We start from the raw sequence: 16,212 nt of genomic DNA, 5'->3' as shown, positions 1-16,212 counted from the left end.
TTTTTTATTTATTTATTTGACAGGGACACCGTGAAAGAGGGAACACAAGCAGCGGGAGTGGGAGAGGGAGAGGCAGGCTTCCCGCTGAGCAGGGAACCCGATGCGGGGCTCGATCCCAGGGCCCTGGGATCATGACTCGAGCCGAAGGCAGACACTTAACAACTGAGCTACCCAGGCACCCCCACAGCACTTTTTTTCTTTAATGCTATTTCCATAGTTACATATTTTTGGGAAGGTCAAAGGACAAAAGACACAGAAATGGCATAAAGCAAGTCCGGGATAAACATGATTGCAGAACCACACAGTTTTGGAGATAAATGATGACCTAAGCCATGAAATTCAACCCCCAAATCTTAGGAAAACTGACATACATCAGTTCGGTGTTTTGTTTTATTTAGTTGTCTAGCATGTGCAAAGCACTGGGTGTTAACTGTGGTGGGCCACAGAAAGAAGCCATATTGCATTTCCATAATCTTGAAATCTGGTAAGTGTAGAAAGCTTGTAGGTATGTATAAAGTAATATATAAGGTAAAATGGATTAGAGCTGAGGTAGTGATACAAGTCAGTGTTTGGGGAGTTCACAGGAAGGAATGCTCCTTTCTAGCTGGAGGCATTTTGGAAGGTAGCTTGCAAGAGTGATTGTTTTATCTTGGCTTTGAAAGCACTGTTTGGGGTCCTTTATCCCTTTTGAGAATATGGATAGCTATGGATTATCCTCTCAGTTTAAAAAAAGTGAAGAATTCACTCACATAAATCACTCACATGATTTACTCACTTATAGCTTGAAAGTGTTCTCAAACCCATGGAAGGCCATCAGTAGATATCCATACCTAGGGGTCTCCCTCAGGTTGTGAACAATTGGTGTGAAAGTCGGACAGATAAATGGGAGAGGGAGGAGGATATCTTTTAGGAGGAAAGAGTGATGTGAGCTAAGGCATGAAAACTTGAAACCACAAAGTATATTTGGGAAATTGTGTCATGCTGTTTCCCAGGACTGTAGGGTATATGAGGAGTGTAGGGAGCAGTAAGAACAGGAATGGGATTGAAATGAGGGGATTATGAGAGGCCTTGATTATAGATGGGCAATTAAGGTATTATATGATAGGAATTTATGAGGAATTAAAGGTTTTTGAGCAGGATGGTGGGGGTGGAACAAGATTAAGATTACTCTATTAGGGTAATTTAATCACAGTATTAGAACAATTGGAATAAGTAGAAAAGGAAGACAGACAGGGTAGGAAAATGTAATAATCCAAGCATTGGTTGATGAGAATCTTACTTTATAGCAGTGGGAATATAAAAGTGACAGTCAAGACATTGAGAGACTGAGAACTGGTCTTGGTTATCTGGTGGAGAGACAGAGGAGAGGGAACAGTTAAAGAACTCTGAGACTTTGAGACTGGGCAACTAACAAAAAGGTTTTGTCCTTCTCAAAACTAAGGAGGGAGAGAGCAAAGGGATTAAAATGAAATTCTGACAACAATCTTATAGATCTTATCCTCATTTTATATTTGAGAAAAGCAAGGCTAAAAGTTTAGAATTTGTCTAAAATCACACTGTTCAGTAAGCAGATGAGCAGGGCTGGTTGGGGAATGTGAGTGTCTCCTGTCCAGAGGTATTGTAGTGTCTTAGTACTGATGCTGTTTGTACTTCAGCTGTCCAGTAAGTCAATCCTGAGGTGTACTCTTACTTTTTTTCAAAGTAAGCTTTACACCCAACGTGGGGCTCAAACTCAGGACCCTCAAGAGTTGCATGCTCTACCCGCTGAGTCAGCCAGGTGTCTCTGAGGTGTACTCTTAATCTAAGGAGCCTGTAGTCCATTCATTTGTGCATATGGTGTGGAGAAACGTTCTGCACATGGATTCTGGCCTGGAGTGCAGCTCTGACACTTACTAGTGCTGTGACCTTGGGCAGGTTATTTAACCTCTATACCTTATTCATAGTAAAGTGGGGATGATAATAACAGCACTGTTTCATAGGATGTTATTAAAATTGAGTGATTCAATAAATTAGCCTAGTATGTTTTAAGTGAAATAAACAAGTATCCTTTGAGTGTCTGCTTTGTTCTGGTCACCATGCTAAGTTCTGGGGATGTAGTAAGATGGGCTGGGAGACAGTTGAGGAGGTAGGTGATATCTTGCCTCTTTATCAGAAGAGTACATATTAAAGTTAAAACAGCCATCATCTATCAGTAACCAGTATATTGGTGAGACTGGCTGGCTCCTCTCAAAGCAGTTTCTAAACTTGTGGTCCCAAAGCTGGAAGACAATCATTAAAGTATCTGGGTGAAGGCTCTACCTAGACCTGCACTGTCTGTTTCATTAGCCATTATCCACATGTGACTATTGAAATCTAATTAATTATAATTAATTAAGTATGAATAAAAATTCAGTTCCTCAGTCGCTTTAGTCACATTTCTAGTGCTCACTAGCCAGATTTTGCTAGTAGCTACCTTATGAGACAGTGTAGATAACAGAGCATGTTTGTCATTATAGAAGGTTCTATTGCATGGGCTGATCTAGAAGAAAATTGGGTCCATGACAACAAACATCATTAACAAGTTCTTAAATTAGAGCTGTCTCTGTATTTTTTTGTGTAAATTCTGTAACATAAGGCCCTATACTTTTATCATAGTCATATGTGAAAATATTATTACCCTTCCTGGAAGTCTCACTTATAAAGTTTTGTTTATTGTTCATTGGTAGGCGGGCAGTAACGTGACAAACAGAATTTATGCAAAGAATTAGTTACATCTAATTGGCCCCACTGCTGGTCTGTGATGCTATATTTATCTTACCAAAGCACAACTCTAATGTTGTCATTTTATTCCCTAGTGAATAAAATACAAACTCCCAGACTTAACATTGCAGACCTCCCATGACCTGGGTCCTGCTGGCTTTTCCATCTAGATGGCTTATATTCTCTACATATAGCTAGTTCTTTATTACCTCCATATCTTTGCTTTTTCAGTCTTACAATGTATGCAATTAAAATCTGACCCAAATGAATGATTTGTCACATATGCCACCTTTTTAAGATGAAATTTTTCCCAATTAGCTCAGCAAAAGTGTGTTCTCTTCAGCTTGAGTTAGCTGTTTGATAGACTGTCTTTGAAGTTTATCAATAACTTTTTTTTTTAAAGATTTTATTTATTTATTTGGGGGAGAGAGAGGGAGAGGGGGAGAAAGCATGAGAGGGGAGATGGTCAGAAGGAGAAGCAGACCCCCTGCTGAGCAGGGAGCCTGATGCAAGACTCCATCCTGGGATTCCGGGATCATGACCTGAGCCGACGGCAGTTGCTTAACCAACTGAGCCACCCAGGTGTCCTGAAGTTTATCAATAACTCTTATAGCACAAATGTTTCTAAACATGTTATTTTTTTTCCTAAATAGCAAAATCTCTGAGGTAGGAAATTTTTGCTAAGACCTTTTAGAAGCCATTTAGTGATGGCTGATTTAAATCAGGTAATAAAAAGAGATAACACTTTTATTGACCACTATGTCATCTCACTCTGTCCCAGGTCCTATATTAAGTAGTACATGTGCATTCTCTCTCTAATTCTCATAACACCACCATTAGGTAGGACCTTTAGTTTTAGATGTGGAAACTAAAATTTTAGAGCGCGTCATGCCTTGCTCCGGTTTATGCAGTTTTAATACATTATAGAGCTGACATTCAAGCAGAAGCAGTCATTGACTCCAAGAGCCCATGGACTTAACCCTCATATCTTACAGCAACTTAGACCTCAAGAGATTCTGACTTAATAAACATCCTTGATTAATCCAAACCTTGCATGTTAGAAGTTTGAAGTTGCCTTGTTTATGTGAAACATCATAAAAAAAGTTTGAGTTGAAATTCAAATGGATATACTTTTTTCCAGAAAGAGTATTTTTCCCATGTGAATACTTTTAAAAGATCTATTGAAACTTGATGGTGAAAAGTAATTTTGTTTGTGTAAACTAGTGCACAAGATGAGTTTTTACCTGCTTGTTTACACAACAGGGCCTCCGGAGGACCCGTTGATACTGGCCCAGAGTACCAGCAAGACCTAGAGAGGGAGCTTTTTAAGCTTAAGCAAATGTACGGTAAAGCAGACATGAATACGTTCCCGGACTTCAAATTTGAAGGTAGGTGTCTTTAATCATGGATTCAGTCTTGTGGGAGATTATTTTAAGTTGAGCATATTTCTACTTTATACTTACTTGGATTGTTCAGAGGATTAAATGACAGTCACACGTAAATTTATTAGGACAGTGACGTTTGCATGAGAAGCTCTGGTGTAAATGTTTGCTATTGGTATAGGAGATCATATAACAGGTTAGATGGTGGGGTTCTGAAATCAAACTCCCTGATCTTGAATCTTAACAAGATCACCTATGAAGTGTGTGATCTTGGATAGTTAACTGGTGACTGTTTCTCACCTGATCTTTGGGGAGAATTATATCTTCTTTGTGGTGGTTGTAATTAAATGACATAATGTATGTGAAATCAGTTAATAGGGAGCCTGATTTATAGTAAGGGCTGAATAAATCTTTAGCAATTGTTATGTTTCCATGTAGGTGTTTAAAAACAGTATTTACTAAAAAAAAATCAGAGGATTGATGAGTTAAATATTAAAGCCTTCTAGATAATGCATTTTATTGCAATATGGCTAAGCTTGAACCTTTTTTTTTTCCTTTTCTTAGATCCTAAATTTGAAGTCATCGAAAAACCCCAGTCCTGAAGAAAGAATGTAAAATTTATTTGGTAATTTGTCCTAGATTAGTTGTACAACTGTATCAGAATAAACATACATTTCTCAGCTGTCAAGTGTTCTTTTAATTCTGATTCCAAATAAATTATTTGGTGATGTTGGGTGTGCAGTTGAGTGTATTGAATTCTGTGTCTCGGCATCATTTTTAAATCCTCCCATTTAGTTACAGTGAATCAGGTGGAGACCTTGGATAAATTGGCTACAACTTGCCCATAACCCGCCAGACTCTAGTCTGTGCAGGGCTACCCTTTTAGTCGTGGAGACTTACTGCCTGAGGAGAGCCACCCTGACCCAAGGAATGTTTGCTGCAGGAGGATGTTACATCCGCTCCCAGAATATAAAGAAATGGCTTATAAACCTTTTATCATAGCTTTTCCAGGAAACTGGAGTTAAGTTTGAATATACACAGGAGCATCCATTGTGTTTTAACTACCATGTCCTCAAATACTAACTGCTTTTATCCTAATAGCCCAGGGCCCTCCTCTTCCCTTGCAGTTTATGATCAGAGGCTAGCTAGTACTGTGCTCCACAGACAGAGGAAGGAAAGCTGAGAGTGGGGCGGGGGTTCTACAAAGGAACTCCTTTGAAAGATGAAGCTGTATGGTGTGGTTTTGCCCAAGTGATGGAAGACCCAGCAAATCATGCACCGGATAGGTGGCCTAACAGGCATATCAAAATTTTAGTTACTGTAGATGGCTCGTTTAGCTCATTTCAAAAGAATAGATTTTTACTGTGGTGTGCCAGTCTAGCTGAAATCAGACCCACTTAGGAATACCTTTTCCAAAAGACCTACAAACATTTCCTAATGATAATAGCTGTGATTAAATTAGTAAGATGTGTAGAATTGGAATTGGGGTAAAGCAGTAGGAAGAAATGGCCCAGTTTCTTCAAATGATGCTGAGCAATGACTGTTTTTCAACTACTTTTATTTAAATAATTGTAGACATTGAAACAATTTGATGTTTGATTATGGTAAGGTAATTGAAGAAGTCTAGTTGCTCAGGTCCTTTTTCTAACCTCCACCGAAACAACACCCACCTGTGGCAGGCGAGGTGCCTTGGGGTGCACGGTACAAGTGCCCATCTAGAGAAGGGCCTGACCCTGTCAGCACACGCTTCACCTCCCTTATGTTCCCCTCACTTCCCCCACTCAGTTTAGTTGAATTTTACCTTTTATAATTTCACACCTACTTTCTCATACACTTTTTAAAAATCTGTCTTGGAACTATTTGGAGTTTGCTGGAACATCCCACTCTCTTCATTCATTCTGTAAACCTAAGGATTCTGTTTGTGACTGACTACCTACTCCCCTGCCCTACATCATAGGGCATTTATTACTAACTTCTGACTGGGGAAGTGCTTTTTTTTCCAGCTGGATGTGAAAGCCCTTATCTTCAGATCCCCTTCCTCTTTCTGGTGAGGCTGCCGCAACTCTGCAACTCCAGCCTTTCTCCGCCACTTCAGTCGGCCAGTGCACTCCTTATCCTGAACTTAACACCTTAGATGTTTGTCACAAACGACCTCAACCTTCTAGGCTTTAGTGTTGAAAATGGCTCTTCTCCCATGCCTGGTGTTACAGGTTGAATTGTGTTTCCCTAAAATTCATTTGTGGAAATCCTAAGCCCCAGATCCTCACGATGTGGTTGTATTTGGGAATAGGACTTCTAAAGGGGATTAAGTAAAAGGTCTTTAGGGTGGGCCTGAATCCAATCTGCCTAGCATTCTTAAAAGAAGAGGAAATCTGAGTTGAAAAGTACAGAGAACTGGAAAGGGACATAATGTCTGTTACTTACCTAGTGTTACCTTTAATAATAATAAGCAAAGAGGGCTTCTGTTTCAGGCAATTCTTACTTAAATCCATTTAGTGTAGGATTTTTTGGTGTTAGCGATTACTAGTTCTCCTTTGCTGCCCTTGCTGTAGGGGCTCATAAATGCTGGCTCTCTCTGGGTAGGTGCTGTGTGTATAAGTTCTTGGGGGGCTCTGTGGGCTAGGAGGTCTTCCCATTGCACAGATTACCCTAAGTGGGAGGTCCACTCCAACTCATCTCTTCCAAACTCCCCTCTGTTCCCATCCCAGTGGCACAGTCTTGTTTCAGATGTTTTATCTCATTAAGACACTGGCAAGAGCCTCAAGGCCCACTACTTTCAATGATGCCTACCTGACCATGAGAAATTCATATATTCTTGCCCTAAGAAATCATGGGAAAATAGGTGCTTCACCACTCCCCTGCTGTCTTTCTTAATATCTTTTCCAACTCTTTCTCCCTGCTCAAATAGCTATTTCCTTCTTGGCAGCCACCTTCAGTTTTTGCAAGTGATTTCTCTTTAAAATTCTCTGTACTTGCCTTGGGGGATGAGTCAGGTAATAGAATGTACAACTTGGACAAATTCATTTTGTCTCACAGTTTGGACAATTCATTCTCTCTGTCACCATTCCTCCCCACCCTCAATCCATCCATATACACTTTATAACAGCTTGTGTGGTAGGGTAAAAGGGAGAGGACTGGGGTAATGATTTCAGGGTAGCACCATTATCTTCATGAACATCAAAGGGGGTATTTGTACCTTAGAAAATGTACTTATCTTCGGCCTTCGGGCAACAGAAGATGTCCCAATCAACATTCTGTTAACATGAATGTATCATATCTTTATGTATAATACTTTTTCTCATGTTCTTGGCTATATGTTATCCTAAAATTTAGAAAAACCATTTTCTTGACCTATAGTAACTTCAGTATAATTTTTGCTAGTTAAATATTTGGAAGGAAATTGAGTTTGAGAATGAAAAGTCACATGGCAAGGGCAGCTTGAGAAATCCAACCACAGATCTTAGGAAGCTTCAGTTTTTACACCATCTTTAGGAAGCACTTAGAGGTAGCACATTCAATGTTAAAAACATCATGAGGTGGACTTTTAAAACCATCCGCCCTCAATTTTAGAGAACTTAAACAGGTCCTCTGTTGACACAACTATTCACTTATTTTGAGAGCATTTTCTTAGTAGAAAGCATAAAGACATTTTATACTCTAGTATGTCTTAGTACTTTTTTTAAAAACTTGGGCAAATAAAAATACAGCATATTTTTAAAAGTCATAATCAAGAGTAAATAGAAAGTGTTAAACGAAATTCAACTGAGGAAATCTTAAAGACCTTAGTGGCTTTATTTGACAATTTATGAATCAGGGAGCATCCAGTCTAAAATAGAAAAGTGCCCTGAAGAGCTATACAAAATGACTTTTATAGGCAGAAGGGGGGTGGGACAAGGAAGTTACAAGCAGAGTGGATTGGCTGTGGCAAGGTCACCTTCCTTTAGGGGACTGGAGGGGTCTATCAGGCAGGTTACCTCACTAGCCTGACCAGGCAATTCCAGATTGACTGGTTTTAGATACCACTCCTGGGAGAGGTTGAAACTGTAGTTAAGTTTGGTATTAAAGTTTTGGTTTGATGATTTGGACTTAGCACAAATGTCTCCATTTTAGAGTATGTTGTCTCTCTCTCTTTTTTTTTTTTTTGGTTTATGCAACTTTATTGAAGAAAAATATATCAATTACTAGCAGAGCTATTAGTTGATTACTCATCCATTGACAACTTGCATCATTTATTCAGTGCTATATTAAACAGTGTATTGGAAGATAGATTAACTAATAGCTCCAAGCCTCCTAACAATTTAAATGAGAATTACAACATGTTTGAGACCCTATCTTGGAATACAAAAGGTGTTTGACTTCCAATTTCCATTCTCTGTAGAACAAGAAAAGGTCATTCCTTTATTGACATGCATAAAATACATCACATTTTCTGTTCTGCTGATGCTATAAATTCAATACCAATTCTCCAGCCACATCAGTTATGAGCATAAAGTATATCATGTAACCTCAAATCTCTAATAGTGGAAGCCTTAAAAAAAGACTGGATGCTAGAATAATGCTGCTTCCTTTGATGTGACAACTGAGCATCCATCTCCCTCCCCCTCAGATGATTTCTTCAGCATGTCAGAAGCAGTGAGGAATGGTTTTAGTCTCATAACCAAGTTAGAGTGAAGACATCGGCCACATAATGCACATGCTCCATTTTTTAAAAAATTCTGAATCTTGGGCAACTGTTCTCTTGTAACTACTTTACAGTTTCTAAAAGCAGTTACTGTCCAAAGCTGGAAGAACTTAAGTCTTCTCAGATGAGCATGTGAATGAATGGAGGGAGGTAAACAAAAAATAAAATTAAAAAAGATGAGGTCTGATAGGGGAGCACATTCAATTTAACATTGAATGTGCTATCTCTAAGTGCTTCCTAAAGATGGTGTAAAAACTGAAGCTTCCTAAGATCTGTGGTTGGATTTCTCAAGCTGCCCATGCCTTTCTTTTGCATAAGAAAATCAAAAAAGGAACAGTAATTTAAAGTTTATTCCAGCTATAATGCGGGTTATTCTGACTTTAAGGTAGCATCACATGGCATACTTCTGAGTCCATTCCCGAGATACTCTGTTGTACTTATCTCTGTCTGTTTTATAGATCCATGCAATCTCTGGCTCTAGGGGGTCATCTGAGTTTGGATCACATAGCAGTGAACAAATGGATAAAAGAACTTTAGAAATAGTTAAAGCAGGAGACCATTGTGATCTTAGAATATCAAGACAAATGCTGCCATTACTGTTAATATTTGGATGATAAATTCTTGTTGTAAATGCAACCTTATGGTTTGAAGGGGTAGCCTGTGGGAAAATGAATTGTCAAAAAGAATACACCGCCTTGATATGGGCTGTCATTAGGTCCCATAATTGTGACTTGCCAATGAAACATATCATCCCCAGCTGGACCTGCAGAACATTGTGCTGGAGGGTCACGGGCCAGATCACTAAATTCCTTATTAATCCGTTTCAGCGCCATAGTCTGTGCTTTTCGTCTGGCTCCTCACTCTCTCGGTGTGTGCTCAACGGTCTGGCCAAAACTCTTGATTATCCGGGCAGCAGGGAAGGATTGTCTCTTCGTCTCCCACCGGCTCTGCCAGACACAGGCGCAGAGGGGCCGGGGCCTCCCTCGAGCTGCGGCCTCGGCCTCCTCCCCGCGCGGCAGCTGGTGCCTCCCCGGCCCTACGGGGCTCACGCACACGAACTAGAGTATGTTGTCTGTTTTTAAACAGTATCATCAACAAATAAAAATGTACCGTTTACTTTGAATTTCCTGACCAGTTATTACTCCTAAAAGTGTCCCAAACTCTTATAGAACAAAGGATGGAAAATTAGGATGGAAAACTGGAAACAAGAAACAAAGGATGGAAAATTAAATTTTAACAAAATTTGAAAGTTGGAAAAGTATCTTAAGATCTTTTTAAGAACTGTGTGGAAATGGATGCCTAATAACAAAGGGGTGGGAGAAGAGGGAAACAGTTTCTGTCCAGCTTTAATTCATGGAGCAATAATTTGTGTCACTTTGCATAATAAATGAACTGGATTATAATAACATTGCAGAATGTAATACTTTATTAATAATCTAAATCTGTGGAGAAATTTTATTAGTTGCCCTTTCACAAGTGCTCTTGGTTTTTAAAAATTCATTCAGCATTTATTAGATACCAACTACACATCAGATACTGTTTAATACATGCATAGTGTATTATGAAATAAAAACCAGTAATTGCCATAAAAAAATCAACCAAGTGCTATGGAGACTCAAAGAAGAAACTTCTTCCAGCAGGAGGAATGAGGGAAAGCCTCATAGAGGTGAAATTTGAGCTGTCCCTCAAATAGTAAATAGATTTTCCCAATTTTGTTGATCAGGAGAATCAGCATTCCAGGGGAGGAAAACATTGCGTTCTTGAAATAAAATGACCCTTGTTCAGTTTGACGGGTGCATAAGGCAACCAAAGTAGAACAGTGGAACATTTGGCTAGATAGGTAGGTTGTGGCAATAGGACGAGACGTGTATGTGAGGGGGCGGGGGAAGCCTTGAACTCCGGGCTAAGGAATTTAGCCCTTAGGGAAAAAAGCGGAAGATTTTTAGCAAGGGGAAGGGAGAAAAGGGAGAAGGGGACTGACCTTGCTCTAGAAGTCATGACTAAGAAGGGAGAGTATTTGAGGGAGGAAGGTCCCAGAAGATAAAACTTGAGATAGTAACAAAGGCCTGAGGTGAAAAGGATGACAGCAGTGACAATCCTGGAATGAGCCAGTGCAGGGTGGAGTGGATGAATAAGGGGAGGTAGAAGATGGGCAGATGTAGAGATAGGAAGGATAGGAGTGCTAGAATTTAAACGTATTCATCACGGTTAGCTTCAATATTAAAAAAAAATAATACTGAGATTAGAGATTTGGGCATCCGTGGTGAGGGGAGAGTGGCTGAGAACAGAACGGCCCACCACAGCACTGAGCCTGGGTTGTGGGGACAGGGAAGACGGAACAATGTTACGAGCTGTGAGCCTAGGGAGGGGTCCACTTGCCAGAGGTTACTAAGGGTGAAGGGAAGGTGTGGCACAAGAGGAGAACTTAAGAATTTAAAAGGAATGTAAATTTAAATTTAAAAGGAGCTAAATAAAACACCTTGTGTGAACATCCTGCATCAGATGGACCTGGGTCTTGTAAACCGTGAGTCCTCACTTAGCTCCGTGAACTTGGTGGACTGACTCTGAGTCTCAGATTCCTTGCCTGCCAATGATGACATGACCAGCTTTATTTTTAAAAAATATATATTTATTTAAGCGAGAAAGAGAGAGGGAGAGAGAGAATCTGGAGCAGGCTCCACGGGGCTCCATCTCACGCCCCTGAGATCACGACCTGAGCCGAAATCAAGAGTCAGGTGCTTAACTGACTGAGCCACCCAGGTGCCTCATGATACATAATATCATTGAGATGAATGAGATTGTATACACCCTCCCCTCCATCTGCCCCCACCGGACATATATAAAATGTTCAAATAGTTTTGACTTTTTCTTTGCAGAGCATTTTTGTCAGCATTTGAGAGGCTGGCAGGCATCCAGATAAAGATGATGAGATTCTAATCTTAAGCAGCTAAAGAGCGCCTTGTAGCTACAGATGGTAAGAGGGGGTAGTTTGCTGGGTTTTGCTGAACAATAGGTGGGTGACTCTTGCCCTGCACCAGTTAAATGGGCCTAAAAAGTTGAACAAGTTTTTTTATTAATGTAGCCTTTAATCAAACAAAACCACTCGTGAGATGAAGGAAGTTCTTTGCAAAGTTGTACTAAAAAAACAATTGTTCCACATTTAGTTAGGTTAAACCTCCAACTAAAAATAAATTAAATCTAGTTACAAAAGCAACAATGATAATTAAAATAAAACTTGCTATTAGAGATTTCAGAGCCCTAATCCTTATACAACACAATTTCACTGCAAGAAAATAAAATCAAAATGCTCTATGAATTATAATGGGGTTTTACCAATTGTTAATATTCAAGTCCCTCAAAAGCAAATGGAAAACACAAGTCCAGACACAAGTGGATATAATATTGAGCACAATATTATATTATATCCTTTGTGTGGGAGAAGGCATTCTCCGCACAATGATTTCTACTTAGCTACATACAATATATTAAGATAATGTACAATACATATTTAACTCAAAGAAAGTGTCATATGTTAATACTTTATAAGATGAATCCTCTAGCCAAGTGGATCAGAAGCTTTTCATCTGTTAGCAAAGCTAAGGCACTATGTATTTTTCCCCACAATATGGATTTGTGTCATTTAAATTGAAGAAATTGATCTTATGTGATGGTACGTATGCCTGAGGAGACATCTTTTTTTTTTTCTTTTTTTTTCTTTAAGTAGGCTCCAAGCCCAGCAAGGAACCCAATGCAGGGCCCGAATTCACAACCCTGAGATCAAGACTTGAGCTGAGATCAAGAGTCGGACACTTAACCAACTGAGCCACCAAGGCACCCCGTGAAGGGCCAACTTTGAGACTCACATATACTCCTGACACTTGGCAATGCAAGGAGAAAGCATTCCTCATACCAAAGCAAATCAAAGCATGAGCATCATTTAGCTTAATTTTTGCAAAAGTTTATAGACGGGTGTTTTTCTCATGCTTCACCAGCAGAGTTGGGAAACCATGTATGGGAGCCAAATCCTGTCCGTGCCTGCTGTTTTTATAAATAAAGTTTTATTGGAACACAAACATGCCATTTGTTTATTATTGTCTATGCCTGCTTTTGTGATGCAAAGGCAGAGCTGAGTAGTTGTAACAGGCCAGTATGGCTTAAAATATCTAGTATCTGGCCCTTTATAGAAAATGTTGGAAGGAGTCTGGTGAGAAGCACCCAGTGCCCCAGACAAGTGGGGCGCAAGGTATAGTCTGACAACAGGCATCTTCCCGGGGACCTGGTGTGGTGTCCAGGTACACGCTAGTGCTTAAGCCGTTTGTCCAGTAAATCCTGGGACTTGCTCTGTCTGAGGGGAAAAAAGAATGGACTCCTTTAAAAGCAGCTTAACCATGTTCAAAGTTGACAAAGTTCGTGAGTAACCTTTTCATCCAGATTTGCCCAGAACTATTAATGCCCTATCCATATTTTATTACCCATATTTTACATGAACTGAATAATCACACTAAGTTATAGAAGATTATGCTTTTTTAACAGTCTCGTTGCTCTTACTATTACACGGATCATTAGAATTTTCACTCTAACACTAGCTTGGACCCCGTTATAATTAATCAGTGGAGAAACCAGATGATGAGACCGATTTTTCATTTCAGCCAGCGTTTCTCCTGTCTTCTATGTATCAAGCAGGGCACAGGTGTAGGGCGTAGCCCCTTCTCCTCTCTACATCCCCGGCTCTGCAGTAAGCAGGATTGGCCAGCAAGGCACTCGGCCCAGCCCAGAATTTCACTGCATGGTTTTCAGAGAAAATCATTTGAAAATCAGTATGAAGTCACCATCATGCAGAGAAAGCTATCTGCAAGGTTATGTGTGGAGGGTCCAGTGATGAGTTCTGAGATCAAGGTCCCTGATCCTCTTCAAAGGGGTCTTAGAGGAAGGAAAGAGCAAAAAACAACTCAAGTGAAATAAGACACTTGGGTTTGTGTTTGACTCTCAAAATTACGTTTAATGAAAAAAATCAATGACACATGCCAAGGGAGTGAGCTCTGGTCATTAGGTATTTTTCTTCGTGTTGCTTTTGGTTCCCCAGAGATAAAAATAAACACAAAGTGCAAATCCTTGGGAATAAGACCCACTCCTCCTACCTCCCTTCTGTGAATAGATTAGTGACAAATGAGCAGCGGAGTAAGGATTGTATTAGGGGAGAAAAGAGGATTCTGGTAGAAATGAGACTAGAGGTTCCTTTTGCATCTGTCAGTAGTTTCTGAACCCTCTAAATCAGAGTCCTGCACAGAGGGTGCACACAGTTTGTATTTTCATGCTCTGTGGATTAATTTCACAATCAGTATCATATATTTTAGTAAGTTTCTCTAGGAGTTAGGACATTTAACATTTCATAAACCCCAGAATCTTACAAAGTTTTGTGATTCTTTTAACTTAGTCCAGAGGCAAAAAGCCAGACTGGATTTTATTTAGGTGCTGACAGAACTATTTGTTTAAAATAACAATTTCAAGTAATTTAACGATCATAAAAATTATCACGAAATACCAAATTCATCTCCTCGTGTACCTCTTTGCAAATGTAAGACAAAGCAGAGTTTTATAATCTTTTAATAACTTGTGTAACAACTGTGGTTTTGGCGTATCTCAAAGGTGGAATTCTTTTAAATTATAAAGGATTTTGTATGCTTGAAATCCTAGGAAAAGGGAAAAAAACAAGTTTAAGTATAATGTATTAATTCATATTTAAAGAAATATATAAATTTTATCAGTATAAAGCTACATGCGCTATGAGAATTGATAGGTAAAAACCAGCATATAGTTAACTAAATCTATTTTATGGGGAATTAAATAAATACTAGGAGACAAGGTCTCTGAAACTTTGCCTAAAGAGTAAAGAAGTCGGAGTGGGAATCAGAGTGGGGGAAATCTTATCTGCTTGGGGTATGCTCCTGCTCAGCATCCTATCATGCACCGTACAGCTCCCCCAAAAGGAAACTACGCAAAATTGTAAGAATTCATTATATAAGAATTCAAAAGGGAAATTACAATATAAGAATGATGAGAAATTGTCAATAATGCCAAGACTGAGAAATTGTGCTCTAGGGCAAAACCAGAATGGAAGGCTTGACCTCTCAGTGGATGAGGGCAACCAAGAGGAAGACAATGAAAAAATAAAAGGTTTCTGCTCTTCTGACTCAGCCACAAAGTGTCTCCTACTGTTTGGAAGGATGAGATTACTTTGTTCCACATTTAAGGAGTGTTTTCTATAAATTGTAGGAACAAATATGACAGAGTTACACATTGCTTATCTGCTAATGAAAGAATTTAATACGATTGTGGTACAGTAAACTACAAAATCAAATGACTTCTGTGAGAGATTCTGGAATAGACAATTTAAAAAAAAATCAAATTTTGACAGAAAAAAAAAAAGTCTATGGGACAATAAATGGGTCGTAAATTTAGTGTCAGAGTCACTCAAGTGTTTAAAATACCAGTGTCCACTGCCTCCCCCGAGCTTTACATAGGAAATCTAAGAGAATCCTTGCCACTGAGTGCCAAGGAGGTCAGAGAACCAGTGTTCCATTTCTCAAGAAAGGGTTTAGACCTCCAAAAACACTGGAAACCTTCCTCCCTTACCTCTCATATTCCTGAAAAAAAATCCAGAAGGTTGAATATCCATCCAAAGAGCTACAAAATCTGAGCAACGATGGTATTTACTACTTCACTGTAGAGTTCACAAATGCAAAAGTACACAAGGGTCCAAATTATGTTGCCTAAACCATCTGAATTGGATAATTATTGTATCCCTTTAGGGAGTTCTGAAATATTCCTTTCGGCAATAGCAGAGGATATTCCATATTCCTAAATTTTCCAAGTTCTCTGAATAACCAAAGGAGAGTCTTGGAATCAAAGATCTGGGGGAAGCCATCTGCTTGGGCAAGCTGACAGGAATCCAGGTGCCTGGATCCAGCCCCACCACTATGATCCTGTGAGAACTTGGGTCTTAATTTTCTCATCTATGAAATGGAGCTGATAACACCAGACCTAATGATGCTAAGGAGGCTAATGATAGCAAACATCATGAGAAAAAAAATGGTAGGCAAAGCCCCATTGCTCTACAAATGCAACTTTATCATACCATTCCAGACAGAGGATGGAAGCTAACAGTCACTCACCTCCTTCTGAAGACCAGTCGTAGACCCTCGCACAAAGTATATTAAAAGTGAAAATCCATCACTTTCTGTACAATCGTTTCATTTCCCCTGCCCTATTTCCTAAACACATCTGATCTATAAATGTGCTTTAAAAATACTCACATTTTCACTCATTGTGGTGGCTTTAGATGCAGAACTACTCTTCCTGTTTGTGGAATATAAAAGACAATATTAAAACATGCCAGCAAGCCTAACTGAA

The 16,212-nt window shown here is 39.4% G+C and overlaps 2 protein-coding genes and 1 pseudogene across 10 annotated transcripts in view; 1 reads left to right on the top strand and 2 right to left on the bottom strand.

Annotated features, from left to right (window-relative positions):
* Positions 1-4,862, top strand: part of ATP5PF (ATP synthase peripheral stalk subunit F6) — a 9,423-nt gene extending 4,561 nt beyond the window's left edge. For all 3 annotated transcript variants that reach the window (XM_032393287.1, XM_032393286.1, XM_032393288.1), the window contains exons 3-4: positions 4,003-4,127; positions 4,686-4,862. In XM_032393287.1, coding sequence (XP_032249178.1) covers positions 4,003-4,127; positions 4,686-4,723 — 163 coding nt within the window. In that variant the 3' untranslated portion in view covers positions 4,724-4,862. The remainder of the gene's footprint in view (positions 1-4,002; positions 4,128-4,685) is intronic.
* Positions 4,863-8,015: 3,153 nt separating this feature from the next.
* Positions 8,016-10,730, bottom strand: LOC116625005 (annotated as a pseudogene).
* A 3,049-nt stretch (positions 10,731-13,779) lies between these two features.
* The window catches only part of JAM2 (junctional adhesion molecule 2), a 59,542-nt gene continuing 57,109 nt past the window's right edge, over positions 13,780-16,212 (bottom strand). For all 7 annotated transcript variants that reach the window (XM_032393244.1, XM_032393239.1, XM_032393240.1 and 4 more), the window contains 2 exons: positions 16,116-16,158; positions 13,780-14,492 (listed from right to left, as the gene is read on the bottom strand). In XM_032393244.1, the coding sequence (XP_032249135.1) occupies positions 14,460-14,492; positions 16,116-16,158 (76 nt within the window). In that variant the 3' untranslated portion in view covers positions 13,780-14,459. The remainder of the gene's footprint in view (positions 14,493-16,115; positions 16,159-16,212) is intronic.

The sequence above is a fragment of the Phoca vitulina genome, unplaced genomic scaffold (genome assembly GCF_004348235.1).
Source record: "Phoca vitulina isolate PV1807 unplaced genomic scaffold, GSC_HSeal_1.0 scaffold72, whole genome shotgun sequence".
NCBI classification, from domain to species: Eukaryota; Metazoa; Chordata; class Mammalia; order Carnivora; family Phocidae; genus Phoca; species Phoca vitulina.
The sequence above is the reverse complement of the archived record's forward strand: the minus strand, read 5'-3'. Positions and strand labels throughout refer to the sequence as shown.